The following is a 17,362-nucleotide window of genomic DNA, read 5'->3' as shown; positions in this document are numbered from 1 at the left end:
GAGTCTGGGGCTAGGGTGTGTGCGCATGCGCGGTGACGGCCCTGCACCCACTCCCGCGCGGTGGTCCAGCTCCGCAGGCCTGCTGCAGCCCAACCCGCCAGCCTCAAACTGAGGACCGCGACGGCGGCGCCGGAAGTCCCGCCCCTCGTCGGAGCCTTCATTGGCTCAGGGCACGCTACCGACTATGATACTGTTCCCTGTCCTCGTCACTCTGCGTCTATGTCGTTGCCAAGGGGATTGAAGAACTGCGTGTGACGCGTCGCCGCTCACGCAACGCAAACTACATTACCCAGAAGGACCCTCGCAGAGCACCGGAGCTGGCATTGGCAGCCCAGGAGAAGGGCACTTCCGGGCGGGGCGTAAAGACGATGGCCAATCACAGCCTGCAAGCGGGACTTCCGTCGTCGTCCTCGGACTATCACTTTGGCATTTATCGGTTTTGTCTGCACCGGAAGGGACCGCGTTTCCAGGCGAGGGACGTAATCTTGGGAGCCTTCTGGGCCCATGAAAGGAGCGAGGAAGGCACGAGACTCGGGGAAGTTCCGCCCCTGCCGCGACGAATGTCGCCCCCGCGAGCCCCAGCGTTCCCCGCTGCCGTAGATAAAGCCGGCCCAGTGGGACCCTCAGGCCGCACCGCGCGGAGGTGTCCGCGGCTTCCGGGGGTCGTCACTGGCAGTTGTGTCGGCTTTATGGGGCGCGAGGCCGAAGCCAAGAAAAGCGTTTGGCGGTCTTGACCCAGCGTGCGGACAGCTCCAGGCATGGAACGTGTGCCAAGGGTCTCCTGGCACCCACTCGGTTGGACTCATCCCCATTGTCCTAACTCTCTGATTGAGGAGTATCTGCCCAGGTCCCCCGCGGCCCTACCGAACAGTGTGGAGCGTTCACAGGTGGGGGAAGGGGGTGTCACCGTTTCAGAATCCAGTTTGTTGAGGCGTGGAGGGTACAGGAGGAGGGATCTGCATATGCGAAGACTTAGACGTGAGACTGAGCCGAGCGTTCAGGAAGGCTCCCGTGCCCCCTCGGCAGCCAGTGGAGAGCGAAGGAGGAGTCCTGCCTCTCCTGACACTGAGGGTGCTGGGAGCCATGAAAGGTTTTGGACGGAAAAGGGATGGGCATGATCTGAGTTAGAATTTTGGAAGTATAGCCGGGCGCGGTGGCTCAAGCCTGTAATCCCAGCACTTTGGGAGGCCGAGGCGGGTGGATCACGAGGTCGAGAGATCGAGACCAACCTGGTCAACATGGTGAAACCCCGTCACTACTAAAAATACAAAACATTAGCTGGGCATGGTGGCGCGTGCCTATAATCCCAGCTACTCAGGAGGCTGAGGCAGGAGAATTGCCTGAACCCAGGAGGCGGAGGTTGCGGTGAGCCGAGATCGCGCCATTGCACTCCAGCCTGGGTAACAAGAGCGAAACTCCGTCTCAAAAAAAAAAAAAACAAAAAACAGAATTTTGGAAGTATTCCAGTGGCTGCTGAATGAACACACTACTGGAGAAGGTGGTTGTAGCGGGGCTGGAAGCAGGGACACTATGGGGAGGTTATTTCAGTATTGTTCCGGACGGTTATGATAGTGGCCTGTCCAGAAGGGAAGCGAGAGTGATGGGAGAAGTGATCCTAATACATCTTCCAGGTAGACTTGATGGAATTTCTTGTTACCTTAGAGAAGTAGAGTAGGCATGCGTAGGGGTGAAGAACCATCCTAAGTATTTAGGAAGAATTAGGATGCCTCCTATGGAGAATAGAGGTTGGCGGTTGGCAGGAGGAGGATGGATTTTGTAGGTATAGAATGTAAATTGTCTGGAGACCTGTGAGTGGGGGTGTCAAATGAGCCCCTGGATACATCAAATTCTGGTGCGGCTTCACGAAGTCCAGACTGCATTATGTTGGTGGTCTGGACCAGGGAAGGGCCTGAAGGTAGGATATGGGAAGGAGGGTTTTAGGTTGCAGCTACAGATGCACCCTCGAGGTGAGTGTAAAGTGTTGAAACTAAGGACCAATGACTAGGGCTCGTGCCCAGTGGTTATATCTCATCTGTCTGCCCATTGGCTTGGTGTTGCAGGGCTTGGTGACCTTTGAGGACAAGATCAGTACAGCTTCCAAAAATGTTGGCTCCTTAGGGAGGTCCAGGGGGGCTTCTACAGTGGCATGATACTAGAGAGCTTTGTACTCCTGTGCTCACTAGGTAAGGCTACTGTGTCTCCTCTTTCCCCTGCATTTGAAATCTGTTTTCCTTTGCCTTTCCCTTGTTCCCTATGGGAGGTGCTGCTGGCCCTGGCACTGGCCAGTGTCCTGCTACTTATCCCTAGCTGCTGCATAAATAACACCTTCTGCAAAGCTACAGTGACAGTCCCTGCACCCACTCCTGCGCCCTTGTCCGGCTCCTGAGGCCTCCTGTAGCCCAACCCACCAGCGGCAAAATGAGGACCGTGATGGCGGTGCCAGAAGTCCCACCCCTCAACGCCCTGTGTGGCATATCACATGCAGCTGGGTCTTTTCCTGGCCAGGTTACCTGTAAGGATCTGTGACTTTTCTGTCCCTTCTGCCACATTCCCTCATTCTAGTAGAAGTTTTCTGCCAGCTGTCTCTTGTAAGTCCCAGTGGGCAATGACATGGTCATTGATTGTGGGATCACTGAGCATTGACTTTGCGGTGTTCAGTTCTTCCCAGCCATATACCTGCACAGGGTGATCTTCACCTACTGTGGTTTTTCATGGGGTGGTTCCCGTGGCATGTGCTGCCTTCTCACAAACCACTTGATCAGAGCTCTGTAGGATCACTGCACTCCAGCCTGGGCAACAGAGTGAGACTGCATCTCTTTATTTTATTATTATTATTATTATTTCTTTTTTTTATTTTGAGACGGAGTTTCACTCTTGTCACCCAGGCTGGAGTGCAATGGCGCAATCTCGGCTCACCGCAACCTCTGCCTCCTGGGTTCAGGCAATTCTCCTGCCTCAGCCTCCTGAGTAGCTGGGATTACAGGCACGCGCCACCAAGCCCAGTTAATTTTTTGTATTTTTAGTAGAGACGGGTTTTCACCATGTTGACCAGGATGGTCTCGATCTCTTGACCTCGTGATCCACCCACATCGGCCTCCCAAAGTGCTGGGATTACAGGTGCGAGCCACTGCGCCCGGCTATTATTATTATTTTTAAGGACGGGGTTTCACCATATTGGTCAGGCTGGTCTTGAACTCCCGACCTCAGGTAATCCACCTGCCTTGGCCTCCAAAGTGCTTGGATTACAGGCGTGAGCCACCACGACCAGCCTGCATCTCTTAAAAAAAATAAATAGGGCCAGGCGCGGTGGCTAAAGCCTGTAATCCCAGCACTTTGGGAGGCCGAGGCGGGTGGATCACGAGGTCGAGAGATCGAGACCATCCTGGTCAACATGGTGAAACCCCGTCTCTACTAAAAGTGCAAAAAATTAGCTGGGCATGGTGGCACGTGCCTGTAATCCCAGCTACTCAGGAGGCTGAGGCAGGAGAATTGCCTGAGCCCAGGAGGCGGAGGTTGCGCTGAGCCGAGATCGCGCCATTGCACTCCAGCCTGGGTAACAAGGGCGAAACTCCGTCTCAAAAAATAAAAAAATAAAAAAAAATAAAAAAAATAAAAAATAAATAAATAGCGCCGGGCGCGGTGGCTCACGCCTGTAATCCCAGCACTTTGGGAGGCCGAGGCAGGTGGATCACGAGGTCGAGAGATCGAGACCATCCTGGTCAACATGGTGAAACCCCGTCTCTACTAAAAGTGCAAAAAATTAGCTGGGCAGGGTGGCATGTGCCTGTAATCCCAGCTACTCAGGAGGCTGAGGCAGGAGAATTGCCTGAGCCCAGGAGGCGGAGGTTGCGGTGAGCCCAGATCGCGCCATTGCACTCCAGCCTGGGTAACAAGGGCGAAACTCCGTCTCAAAATAAATAAATAAATAAATAAATAAGTAAATAAATAAAAGGATTAAATGGCTGTGATTGGAAAAGTATATATTTTCCTAAAAATTAAACTTCAATACCTATGAAAAGGTAAAATAAAAAATTAAAATTATGGCAAGTACTAGAGCCAAAAAAAATATTAAAATTAAACATAGATGTTGGGGTGCACTAGTAGAAGATGGAAGTCTGGTCCTATATATTTAAACAAGATTTTATTAAAGTTTTGATCTGGCTTTAATAAAATTGCAAAAGGTTTTTATTTTAATTCTAGAATCTGTTTTTTGTTTGTTTGGTTGGTTTGGTTTGGTTTTGAGACAGAGTCTCACTCTGTTGCCCATGCTGGCGTGCAGTGGTGCAATCTTGGCTTACTGCAAGCTCTGCCTCCTGGGTTCAAGTGATTCTTCTGCCTCAGCCTCTCAGGTAGCTGAGATTATAGGCATGCGCCAATGCCCAGCTAATTTTTCTATTTTTTCAGTAGAGATGGAGTTTCACCATGTTGGCCAGGCTGATCTCAAACTTTTGACCTCAAGTGATCTGCCTGCCTCAGCCTCCCAAAGTGCTGGTATTACAGGTGTGAGCCACTGCACCCGGCCTCTAGAATCTATTTTTTAATAGATTCTTCTTCCTGAGATCAATTTAATTTCCTTAGTTTCAGGTTTAAAATGCTGTCCTCTTAAAATGGTAATTTCATTTCTTGAACTAAATTTTTACTTTTGAGGTTTATCAGATTCATATATCAGAAACAGAATTTTTGTGTGTCTTGCTACATGTGCTTTTCTGGTAACAACATTGTCTTCAACTTTTTTTCCCTTCAGAAGGCCTAAGACGAGAGCTCTCTTCTTCAGCTTTTTCATCAGCTCCTGTAACTTTTCCCCGCCGATTCTAACTCTGCTATTATGGCCTGACACTAACAGTTTATCTTCAGGGCCTAAAATGAAGATGTTTTCTTTCAATATACCTTGATTCTATATCCTTGACTTTTTTTGATATGCCTGAATTATTCCATGTAACCAGGAAACATACCTTCCTGTTACTAAGAGCCATGCACTTCTCTGTTTAAGTATTAGTTTTCTTATTTATATTCCTTTATAACATGGCATATACTCATAACCTTATATGTTCTTCCTGTGTGTGATTAAATTCAGGTACCTTCCCACTACACCCCCACTGTTTTTTTGAGATGGAGTCTTGCTCTGTCGCTCAGACTGTAGTGCAGTGGCACGATCTCGGCTCATGGCATCCTCTGTCGCCCAGGGTTCAAGCAATTCCCCTGCCTCAGCCTCCTGAGTAGCTGGGACTACAGGCGTGAGCCACCACGCCTAGCTAATTTTTTTGTATTTTAGTAGAGACGGGGTTTCACCATGTTGACCAGGATGGTCTCGATCTCCTGACCTCATGATCCACCCGCCTCGGCCTCCCAAAGTGCTGGTATTACAGGCGTGAGCCACCGTGCTTGGCCCAACTACCCCCTTTTAAAATCAAGTTTGACTTCCAGGTTATCTTATTTTCCCATAAGGAAGAATGCACTGCAGAGGGTTTTTTGTTTTGTTTTTTACCTTTTTGGTAGCTGGGCTAAGCAGCAAAGATTTTACATCCTATTAAGACATTTTTCTGTGTTGTCTTTATTAGGTTGTGATTACTTATAAAATCTAAGCTTTAGGCCGGGCATGGTGGCTCACACCTGTAATCCCAGCACTTTGGGAGGCCAAGGCAGGCGGATCACCTGAAGTCAGAAGTTCAAGACCAGCCTGGCTGACATGGTGAAACTCTGTTTCTACTAAAAATGCCAAAAAAAAAAAAAAAAAAAAAATTACCTGGGCATGGTAGCATGCGCCTGTGATCCCAGCTACTTGGGAGGCTAAGGCCGGAGAATCGCTTGACCCCGGAGGTGGAGGTTGCAGTGAGTCAAGATTGTGCGATTACACTCCAGCATGGGCACTTTCCAGCATTTTGGGAGGCCGAGGCAGGTGGATCACGAGGTCAAAAGATTGAGACCATCCTGGCTAAAATGGTGAAACCCGTCTCAACTAAAAATACAAAAAATTAGCTGGGCGTGGTGGTGGGAGCTTGTAGTCCCAGCTATTTGGGAGGCTGAGGCAGAAGAATCACCTGGACCCAGGACTTGGAGGGAGGTTGCAGTGAGCCGAGATTGCGCCACTGCACTCCAGTCTGGGTGACAGAGCGAGACTCTGTCTCAAAAAAAAAAAAAAAAAAAAATTACACATTAGAGCAATAATGTAAAAATAAAGTGTTTAAAAAGTTAAATGTCAGAGCCGGGCACGGTGGCTCAAGCCTGTAATCCCAGCACTTTGGGAGGCTGAGGCAGGTGGATCACGAAGTCAAGAGATCGAGACCATCCTGGTCAACATGGTGAAACCCCGTCTCTACTAAAGATACAAAAAATTAGCTGGGCATGGTGGCACGTGCCTGTAATCCCAGCTACTCAGGAGGCTGAGGCAGGAGAATTGCTTGAACCCAGGAGGCGGAGGTTGTGGTGAGCCGAGATCGCGCCATTGCACTCCAGCCTGGGTAACAAGAGTGAAACTCCGTCTCGGAAAAAAAAAAAAAAAGTTAAATGTCTTCAAACGTTAAATATTACTTGAAATTGGGTATGATGGGTCATGACTATTATCCTAGCAGTTTGGGAGGCTTAGGCAGGTGGATTGCTTGAGTACAGGGGTTCGAGACCAGCCTGAGCAACATGGTGGTTTCTACAAAAAAAAAGTTCATAAAGTTAGCCAGGTAATAAGGTTTGGCAACGTCTTCACCTAAATCTCATCTTGAATTGTAGCTCTGACACTTCCCACATGCTGTGGGAGGACTCAGTGGGAAATAACTGAATCATGGGGGCTGTTTTTCCCCATACTGTTCTCATGGTGAATAAGTCTCAAGAGACCTGATGGTTTTTTTTTTGAGACAGAGTTTCGCTCTTGTTACCCAGGCTGGAGTGCAATGGCATGATCTCGGCTCACCGCAACCTCCGCCTCCTGGGTTCAGGCAATTCTCCTGCTTCATCCTCCTGAGTAGCTGGGATTACAGGCACGAGCCACCATGCCCAGCTAATGTTTTGTATTTTTAGTAGAGACGGGGTTTCACCATGTTGACCAGGATGGTCTCGATCTCTCGACCTCGTGATCCACCCGCCTCGGCCTCCCAAAGTGCTGGGATTACAGGCTTGAGCCACCACGCCCAGTGGACCTGATGGTTTTATAAGGGGTTTCCTCTTTGGCTTGGCTCTCATTTGCTCTTACCTGCCACCATGTAAGACGTGCTTTTCACCTTCTGCCATGAATGTGAAGCCTCCCAGTCACATGGAACTGTGAATCCATTAAACCTCTTTGTCTTCATCAGTCATCCAGTCTCAAGTATGTCTTTATTAGCAACGTGAAAACAGACTAATGCAGTAAATTGGTACCAGTAGAATGCAGCACTGCTCTAAAGATACCCCAAAATGTGGAATTGACTTTGGAACTGGGCAACAGGCAGAGGTTGGAACAGTTTGGAGGCCTCAGAAGACAGGAAAATGTGGGAAAGTTTATAACTTCCTGGAGATTTGCTGAATGGCTTTGACCAAATGGTGATAAGGATATGAACAAAGAAATCCAGGCTGATGTGGTCTCAGATGGAGATGAGGAAGTTGTTGGGAACTGGAGTAAAGGTGATGCTTGCCATGTTTTATCAAAAAGACTGGTGGCATTTTGCCCTTGCCCTAGAGATTTGTGGAACTTTGAATTTGAGGGAGATGATGACTTAGGGTATCTGGTGGAACAAATTTCTAAGTGGCAAAGCGTTCAAGAGGTGACTTGGGTGCTGTTAAAAGCCTTCAGTTTTAAAAGGGAAACAGCATATGAGTTCAGAAAATTTGCAGCCTGACATGTAATGGAAAAGAAAAATGCATTTTCTGAGGAGAAATTCAAGAAATCTGTGTAAGTAACTAGGAGTCAAATGTTAATCACCAAGACAATGAGGAAAATGTCTCCAGGACATGCCAAAGACCTTTATGGCAGCTCCTCCCATCACAGGCCCAGAGGCCTAGGAGGAAAAAAATGGTTTCATGGGCTCCCCCTGCTGTGTGCAGCCTAGACACTTGGTGTCGTGCATCTCAGATGCTCCATCCACGGCTAAAAGGAGCCACAGTACAGCTCAGGCTGTGGCTTCAGAGGGTGCAAGCCCCAACCCTTGGCAGTTCCCACGTGGTGTTGAGCCTGTGGGTACACAGAACTCAAGAATTGAGGTTTGGGAACCTCCACCTAGATTTCCGAAGATATGTGCAAATGCCTGGATGGCCAGGCAAAAGTTTGCTGTGGGGGCAGCGTCCTTATGGAGAGCCTCTGCTACGGCAGTGCTGAAGGGAAATGTAGGTTTGAGTCCACGCTGTGGCACTGCCTAGTGGAGTCTGTACCCTCATTGTATCTAGTAAGTAACTAACTTGCTTTTGATTTTACAGGCTCATAGGTGGAAGGGACTGCCTTCTCTTAGATGAGATTTTGGACTGTGGACTTTTTAGTTAATGCTGAAATAAGTAAAGACTTTGGGGGACTGTTGAGAAGACATGATTAATTTTGAAATGTGAGCACATGAGATCTGTGAGGGGATGGGGCAGAATGATATGGTTTGGCTGTGTCCTCACCCAAATCTCATCTTGAATTGTAGTTCCCATAATTCCCACATATTGTGGGAGGGCCCCTAGCAGGAGGTAATTGAAGCATGGAGACCGTTTCTCCCCTACTGTTCACATGGTAGTGAATAGGTCTCACTAGATCTGATGGTTTTATAAGGGGTTTCCTGTTTTGCTTGGCTCTCATTTGCTCTTGTCTGCTGCCATGTAAGATGTACCTTTCACCTTCTGCCATGATTGTGAGGCCTCTCCAGCCATGTGGAACTGTTGAGTCCATTAGACTTCTTTTTCTTTATAAATTACCCAGTCTCAGATATGTCTCTATCAGCAACGTGAAAACAGACGAATACACCAGGCACGGTGGCTCCTGCCTGTAGTCCCAGCTACTTAGGAGGCTGAGGCTGGAGGATTGCTTGAGCCTGGGAGGCAGAGGTTGGAGTGACCTGAGTATGCACCACTGCACTCCATCCTAGGTGACCGAGTGAGACCCAGTCTCAAAAAAAAAAAAAAAAAAAAAAAAAAAAAAAAAAAAAAAAAAAATTGCTTGAATTGTTAACACCTCTAAGCATTTGATTAAATCACAACTATACCTTGTGTTCCTAAATTTTTTCAAAACAAGAAAATTTTAAATAAAAACATTCAAAAACTGACAAGCTATCTTACACTACAAGGATCTACAAGTAGAGTCAATTCTGTGGACAGTTATAACTGAAAGCAGACAGATATTTAAAGATGGAGGTATGTATAGAGAAAGGGAGGCAAAATGAATTAGGGTACTTGACATCTGCGAACTGTCTAAGGATCCTCAAAACAAGACCTTTACAGGGGAGCAACAAAGAGAACCATTTATTCTCTGCCAACAACAGGGTCATTCTACATTGAGACTGACCTGCCTTTCGTTGTTATGTGTCAACGACACTTAGATTGGTCCAGAGAAAAAAAGGAACAAAGAAGCAATTTTGTGATGTGTGGGGCAAGGCAAGAACTAGATAGCCTAAGGACAAGCAGGGCTGGGAATTACCTTCCGTTCATCCAAGTTACAAGGAAAAGTTTTGGGTGAGCGTCCAAGAACAATCGCAGACTCAAGAATAATGTAGTCTTACGGGCTGAGAATTCTTTGTGACCTTAAACCTTTACAGGACACTGACCCACGGAGAGGTCAAACCCGCGCCCAGGACGCACAGTCAGCGAGAGGCAGAGCTGAGAAGGGAACCCGGAGCTCCACGCTACGGCTCTTCCAGCTACACCTGCCCTAAGCAGTGCGTTTTCTTCTCCGTGCTCCCTGCGGGTGTTCTCTTCTGGAATCTCGGCCCTTTCTGCTTTCGCACCTGCAGGGTTTAAGTCTCCAGGGCTGCTTAGGTGGGCGCCAGGAACCGGGCAGACTCCACCAGTGCCACGGAGACCTTGGAAACCCGGGGCGGCTGCGCTCCACTCCATCTCTCCCGACCCCACCCGGCAACGCTTGGCCGTTGCCATGGAGACTGGTAATGGCCCCGCCTCCACGCCGGAAAACAGGCGAGAACCACATGACCCAGAAGCCTGTGCGCGAGCGTCTGCGCGCCTATTGGGCCAATGTGAGCTGAGGGGGCTGGACTTCCGGCTCTGGGACTGTCATTTCGCTGCCCGCGTCAGGCCATACCGGTGGCCTGGGCTGTGACGCGCGGGTGGGGGCCGAGGCGGGCGGCTAGGAAGGTACTGACCGCGAGCAGCCGCTGGCTCCCGCAAGCCTCGGTTTCTTCGAGTGCGGCGTGGGCGACCCGGGGGCAGTCGGACCCCAACGGGAGCCACGCGTTCTCCGGCGCCATGGAAGCCCCGGAGGGGGCGCACTGGGCATTCTGCGCCCAAGACTACCGGGGAGGCTGAGGCGCGCACGGGGCAGTCGCGGGACCCTGCGGGCGGAGATGGCGGTGCCGGGTGGTCCACGCCTCTCTCCCCGCCCAGCTGCGGTTTCGGTGGCGGCGCTGACAGACCCGCGCCGGGAGGCGGGGGAGCCCCTGCTCCCGCAGAGGGAGGCCCTTTCCTAGACCTCTCGCCCGGTCGTCTTTCCTCTTCCTGCCCTGGGGCGTCAGGGCAGACCCCTGTGTTCAAGGCACCTGTGGGCTGAGGTCCTGATAGAGTTCTGCATGTGGAAAACCTGGGAGGGGAGCCGGAGCGCTCGTGACGTGGAGCTCGGGGAGAGGGGACGCCTGTGGCTGCAGTAGCGCGCGAGGAGGTGGGCTTGATCTCGAGGGCGTCGGGAGACATAGAAGGTTTTGAACAGAATCAGGACACCCTCTGACTTGGAATTTTAAAAAGGTTCCACCGCTTGCTGCGTGGAGAACAGACATGCAGGGGTATCGGCATGAATGGAAGAACCTACTGCCACAGTCTGTGCAGCGGTGGAGGTGGGCGACCAGGTGAATTCTGGTGAATCTGTGGATGCATCAGGTGTGGGGTGGTTGAAGAATTAACTGCCCCACGTTGTTCACCCTGAGCGCCTGGAAGAAGGGAGCTGCTGTAGACAAAGGAGAATTGAAGGGAAAGCAGGATTCCTTCAGGGGAAAGATCAGGAGTCTGGGATGTCCCAGATTGGTCATGTCACTAGACCTGACGTTGGTGACCTGGGCTGAGGACAGGGCATATGAACTGGACTGAGGAAGGCCGCAGTGACTCAGGCCTGGGCAGTTAAAGCTTGAGGGTAAAGAAAACTGCCTGGGGGGTCTGAGGCTATCAGGGGAGGCGTTCAGCAGGTGACTGAAAGGAGAAGATGGCAGCAAAGTGGGAAAGAAATAGAGGGGCGCCATGCGGAGGGAGGTAGGGATTGAATTCCTGTGTGTTCACAGGTTCTTGGGGCTGTTCCCCTTTGATGACTGGTGGGGATCATCCTTTTCCTCAGGCTGTCAGGCAAGCACAGCAGGGGAAGATCTCAGTGATGGGCATGTGTGTGGGGTCCACAGCTGGGACTTCACACAGTTGCTTATTACAAAAGCAAGAAGGACGTATTTGGGGAGGGACATGAGTGGTCATGCTGAGACATGAGTGGATACTTGGGACCGCCCTTGATGTGGCAGCTAACAGCCCAGTCAGGGCTTGCTCTAGCCTGCTTGTGTAGGGGTGGCCAGTGGGGAGGTCCATCAGGGGCCTGGACCAAGAGAGCAGAGGAGAGGGAAGTGCCACTTGAAATAATCCTGGGACAGAACCCAGGGAAGGAGAGACCTCAGGGGAGGTGACTGTTGGGATGGGGAGCTTGGTCCTGGGTCACATCCATACCTTAGACCATGCCTACCTCCACCTCCCTGTCCTTTTAGGATCTGATGGCCTTTGAGGATGTGGCTGTGTACTTCTCCCAGGAGGAATGGGGGCTCCTGGACACAGCACAGAGGGCCCTGTACCGCCACGTGATGCTGGAAAACTTCACACTTGTGACCTCACTTGGTAAGGCCCTGAATGCTCCTGGAAAGTGCAGTCGGTGACCTGGGACTTCCTTTTCACTTCCCTCCTGGCCAATGAGCAGGGTCAAATCTCACTGGGGCCGTGTGGAACAGGGTTCTGGTCCTGTAGACATGTAGTTCGGTTGGGTCAGCCACTCCCTGCAGCCCTGTCCAGCTGTGGCCTCTCCCGTGCCTGGGCACAGTCCCCTTCCTTTGGTGCTCTGGGCACAGTTCTGCTCTGGGGACGCATGAGCTACTCCTGTGATCCACTTGCCCTGTGCCATCTTTAGATCTCCCAGTTGCACCAATGACTATTTCCATGGAACCCTGACTCCTGCTCTCTGTTGGGAGGTGTGTTGTCTTAAGCTGGGGCTGGGCTCTCACCTGCTTCTCATCCTCACAGGACTCTCCACCTCCCGACCTCTTGTGGTCATTCAACTTGAGCGTGGTGAGGAGCCCTGGGTTCCCAGTGTGAAGGACATGACCTTGGCCAGGAATGTCTATGGGAGGTGCAACACTGGTGAGTGGGAGCTCAGGGTGGGGTGAACTCAGGACCAACCTGTGGCCAAGCCTCTGTCTCCCATTTTCTGACTCTGGAAACAAATCCTCCTCTCCTGCCTTCCACCTTACTTCTTCTCTTTCAGCCTCTCCTGGAGGCTGGAGACTTAGTAGGTGCCCTTGAAGGGAGAGCTACAAGGGCACAGGAGCTGGTTCACACAGAAGGGCCTAACCTCAGCTGGGCTGTGTGGCCTTGAATCCTCCATGACTAGTGGCCATGATTGATAGGTCATTTATTTCTCCCATCGTTCGTCTTTGGATTCATCAGATGTTTCCTTTTTGTTGTTGTTGTTGTTTTTTTTTTGTTTGTTTGTTTGTTTGTTGTTTTTTTTTGAGACGGAGTTTCGCTCTTGTTACCCAGGCTGGAGTGCAATGGCGCAATCTCGGCTCACCGCAACGTCTGCCTCCTGGGTTCAGGCAATTCTCCTGCCTCAGCCTCCTGAGTAGCTGGGATTACAGGCATGTGCCACCATGCCCAGCTAATTTTTTGTATTTTTAGTAGAGACGGGGTTTCACCATGTTGACCTGGATGGTCTCGATCTTTTGACCTCGTGATCCACCCGCCTTGGCCTCCCAAAGTGCTGGGATTACAGGCTTGAGCCACCGTGCCTGGCCAGGTGTTTTTTATTTTATTTTATTTTATTTAGAGACAGGGTTTCTCGATGTTGGTCAGGCTGGTCTTGAACTCCCAACCTCAGGTAATCCGCCCGCCTCAGCCTCCCAAAGTGCTGGGATTACAGGCATGAGCCACCATGCCCGGCCTCATCAAATGTTTCTTGAGGGCTTGCAGGAACTATAGACACAGCCTTGACCAGGACACTTCTGGTCCTACCTTTGTGGGGCTGATGGGGAGAGGCACTCAGTAAACAGGATTCAGGAGTACAGTCTAGAGCATTGGATGGAGGTCACTGCAAGAGCAGGCTGGGAATTCGGTGCCCAAGACAGGGGCACCAGGGAAGAAGGGAGTGAGCTATGGAAAGGGAGTGGGTGGAACAGCCAGTGCGGAGACCTGGGTGTCACACAGCAGCTGCTCAGTTTTCCTCGGCCCAGCATCCTGGGTGTCTGGGGGCTGTCGCCTTGATCATGGGAGTTCCCACTGCAGTCAGTGCCACTCCTGTCAGGGCAGATGCTTCCCCCAAACCCCCAGCCCCTCTTGCAGGGCTGGCGTCACCTCTACTTTTCCCCTAAGCTTTTGTGCCAGCCCCCAAGTTCCCCCTTGCTTGTCCACTCAGCCTACCCTGGTCCTCTGCTAACCAGGATGCCCCATCCAACCACTATTTCTCTGCCTTTAGGTTCCTGGCGTTTGGAAGAGGATGGAGATGTTTCCGGAGAAGCAGCATGGCCAGGGGCCTTCCCAGATACTCCACCTGTGATGACTGCTAGTGTCTTCCCTGTTGCCGGTGCCTGCCACAGTACAGAAGGCCTGAAGCAACAACGGGGTGCCTCCCCATCTCGGGAGAGAAAACCCACGGGGGTGTCGGTGATATACTGGGAGAGGCTCCTGCTAGGCTCAGGCAGGGACCAGGCCAGCCTGCGACTGACCTCCCCGCTCAGGCCCCCAAAGAGCAGCCGGCCCAGGGAAGAGACCCTCACAGACCACCTAGTGCCTAGGAGGCAGTCCAGGGTGCCCAAGCGTCAAAAATCATGTGCGCCGGAGTGCCCTGGGAGAGCCTCCGGGAACGCCCCGGACCTGAAGGCCGCCGGTGGTGGAGGGGATCATGGAATGGGTTCGGCTTGGCAGGAGCCTCAGAGGCTCCTCGGTGGCCAGGAGCCCTCGACCTGGGATGAGCTGGGCGAGGCTCTCCACGCTGGGGAAAAGTCCTTCGAATGCAGGGCGTGCAGCAAAGTGTTCGTGAAGAGCTCCGACCTCCTCAAGCACCTACGCACCCACACCGGGGAGCGGCCCTACGAGTGCTCCCAGTGCGGCAAGGCCTTCAGCCAGACGTCGCACCTGACGCAGCACCAGCGCATCCACAGCGGCGAGACGCCCTACGCGTGCCCCGCGTGTGGCAAGGCCTTCAGGCACAGCTCCTCACTGGTGCGGCACCAGCGCATCCACACGGCTGAGAAGTCCTTCCGCTGCTCCGAGTGCGGCAAGGCCTTCAGCCACGGCTCCAACCTCAGCCAGCACCGCAAGATACACGCGGGCGGGCGTCCCTATGCCTGTGCACAGTGTGGCCGCCGCTTCTGCCGCAACTCGCACCTGATCCAGCACGAGCGCACGCATACGGGCGAGAAGCCCTTCGTGTGTGCGCTCTGCGGTGCCGCCTTCAGCCAGGGCTCCTCACTCTTTTTGCACCAGCGTGTGCACACGGGCGAGAAGCCCTTCGCTTGCGCACAGTGCGGCCGTTCCTTTAGCCGCAGCTCCAACCTGACCCAGCACCAGCTCCTGCACACGGGCGAGCGGCCCTTCCGCTGCGGGGACTGTGGCAAGGGTTTCGCCAAGGGCACTGTGCTGCTGAGCCACCGGCGCATCCACACGGGCGAGAAGCCCTTCGTGTGCACGCAGTGTGACCGTGCCTTCTGTGAGCGCCCAGCCCTCTTGCACCACCAGAGGATCCACAGCACAGAGAAGACCAATGCCGGAGCAGCAGACTGCACCCCCGCGCCAGGACTCCTTCAGGTGCATCGTCGGAAGGTGCGTCGGGGAGGGAAGCCCAGCCCAATCCTGAAGCCAGCGAAAGTCTGAGGTCACAGGTTGCAGCCTCACCCTTTCGTGGCCTTATGTGAATCCCTTTCATAGCTAAAGAGTCCATGTCCTCTTCAAATCCACGATGGGGAAAAGCCCTGTGCCTGAGTCAGGGAAGAGGGAGACCCTTTGGGTGTGGTTCCATTTGCAGGTGGGAAGGGGATTTGCCAGTTTATTCATAGCTCACACCTCCATCCCCAAAGAGGTAACATTGCAGAAGCATCAGAGTGAGGACATGTCAGCTGGGACTCTGGTGGGACTGAGGCTGTAGCTGGAGCCATAGGAGGCTGACAAAATCAGCAGTGCACGATGGTGCTGCTTCATGTGTGATGATACTGGATGCTGAAGTCAGGGGAATGCAGACGTGGGGTAGGGGTGGCCAGAGAAACTTAGGGCATCTGCATACAAACTGGCTGCTGTACAGACGCTGAGGACATTTTCCCCCCAGGCCTCTGTGCAAGCCTTCGTGGGGGCCATCCCTCCAGATAGGAGACGGTAGGGGGCTGAGAATCAGGGTGTGGTCTATGAGTATCAGCGTCCTCCTCTGGGAAAAAGAAAAGGCTTGGGTCTTTTCAGCATCATGTTTGCAGATTCTGACAGGCAGGATCCTAATGACAGTCAACCTGTGCTCACTGCCGTCTCCTGGGCTGTGTGTGCTCTGGTCAGCCAAGTGTGAGGGGCTGGCCTGGGGTCAAGCACACAGCCGACTCAGGAGAGGGATGCCCGTGGGGGAGCATGTGGCTCTCAGCACTGGAAGGACAAATCTAGGATGATGGTTTTCCAGTGGCACTTGTTCAGGTGCTCATCCACGTCTCAGCTTGGCCAAGGCCTGTCACGGACTTGTTTACCAAAGTCGATGTGATGAGGAGGCTTTACACTTGAAAGGACAGTGATAGCTTCAGAGCAGATAAAGTGGAGCTGCTCATTTTTGCTAGGTTTGGTGGCCACTTTCCCCCATCCAACTCCCTGTCTCATCTTACCCTTATTATGCCTCCTCAGTTGGGGGTTTGACAAGAGAGCTGAATAGGAAGGACTTGCCATTACCTAAGGCCATGCATGACACCCTCCTGAGGACTTCCCCACCCCGTGTAATGGCCCTGTCCAGAGATAGAAGGGTGGACTGGGGGCCATTTGCTTCCTGTGGCCTTAAGCCTACTATACCGCATCCCTACCTAGGACCTTACTTTCAAGGAAATTAATGGTCTTTTCAATGGAAAAAATAAAAAGATGAGCATTTGCAACTTAAAATAGATGTAGTTTCCTTTACAGCAGTGTGGACCTCCACAGCACAGCCTCCTGTCTCTATTCCAGGGCATGGTTCAGTCTTTTTTGTTTGTGTGTTTGTTTTTGAGACGTAGTTTTGCTCTTGTTGTCCAGGCTGGAGTGCAATGTTACGATCTTGGCTCACTGCAACCTCCAACTCCTGGGTTCAAGTGATTCTCCTGCCTCAGCCTCCTGAGTAGCTGGGATTACAGGAATGTACCAACACACCCAGCTAATTTTGTATTTTTAGTAGAGACAGGGTTTCTCCATGTTGGTCAGGCTGGTCTCAAGCTCCCAACCTCAGGTGATCCATTCACCTCGGCCTCCCAAAGTGCTGCGATTACAGGCGTGAGCCACCATGTTTGTTTGTTTATTGAGACAGTGTCTCAGTCTGTTGCCCAGGCTGGAGTGCAGTGGGGCAATCTCGGCTCCGCCTCCTGAGTTGAAACCATTCTTCTGTGTCAGCACCTTGAGTAGCTGGGATTGCAGACTTCCACTACCACACCTGACTAATTTTGGTATTTTTAGTAGAGACGAGGTTTCACCATGTTGGTCAGGCTGGTCTCAAACTGACCTCAAGTGATCGGCCTACCTTGTTCTCCCGAAGTGCTGGGATTACAGGCGTGAGCCACTGCCTGCCTACGTACCATGATTTTAAAGTTGCAGTGGTCCCTATTGCTTGCAACTCAGTCTTATCTTTTTAGTGGTAACCAATTTCTGTTTCAAACTGAAAGGTGCATGAGAGTGAGTTCTGGTATTGGTTTGTTTTGTATCACTATAAAGGAACACCTAAGGCTAGGTAATATATAAAGAAAAGAGGATTAATTGGCTCATGGTTTTACAGGATGTACAGCCATGGCACCAGCATCTGCATGGCTTCTGGTGGGACCTCAGG

At 51.8% G+C, this 17,362-nt stretch overlaps 1 protein-coding gene across 2 annotated transcripts; it reads left to right on the top strand.

Moving 5' to 3' along the window:
• Nucleotides 1-102: 102 nt before the first annotated feature.
• On the top strand, nucleotides 103-16,452 carry ZNF324B (zinc finger protein 324B). Of its 2 annotated transcripts, none has more exons than XM_010332371.3 (4): nucleotides 103-887; nucleotides 11,835-11,961; nucleotides 12,361-12,477; nucleotides 13,808-16,452. In XM_010332371.3, the coding sequence occupies exons 1-4, from the start codon at nucleotides 759-761 to the stop codon at nucleotides 15,202-15,204; spliced, it is 1,770 nt and encodes a 589-aa protein (XP_010330673.1). In that variant the 5' UTR covers nucleotides 103-758; the 3' UTR covers nucleotides 15,205-16,452. The 2 variants fall into 2 exon arrangements, with proteins under 2 accessions (XP_010330673.1, XP_010330674.1); XM_010332372.2 differs by having other exon boundaries at nucleotides 800-10,239.
• The last annotated feature ends 910 nt before the right edge of the window (nucleotides 16,453-17,362 follow it).

This window comes from Saimiri boliviensis, chromosome 14 (genome assembly GCF_048565385.1).
Source record: "Saimiri boliviensis isolate mSaiBol1 chromosome 14, mSaiBol1.pri, whole genome shotgun sequence".
Classification (NCBI taxonomy): domain Eukaryota; kingdom Metazoa; phylum Chordata; class Mammalia; order Primates; family Cebidae; genus Saimiri; species Saimiri boliviensis.
The sequence above is the reverse complement of the archived record's forward strand: the minus strand, read 5'-3'. Positions and strand labels throughout refer to the sequence as shown.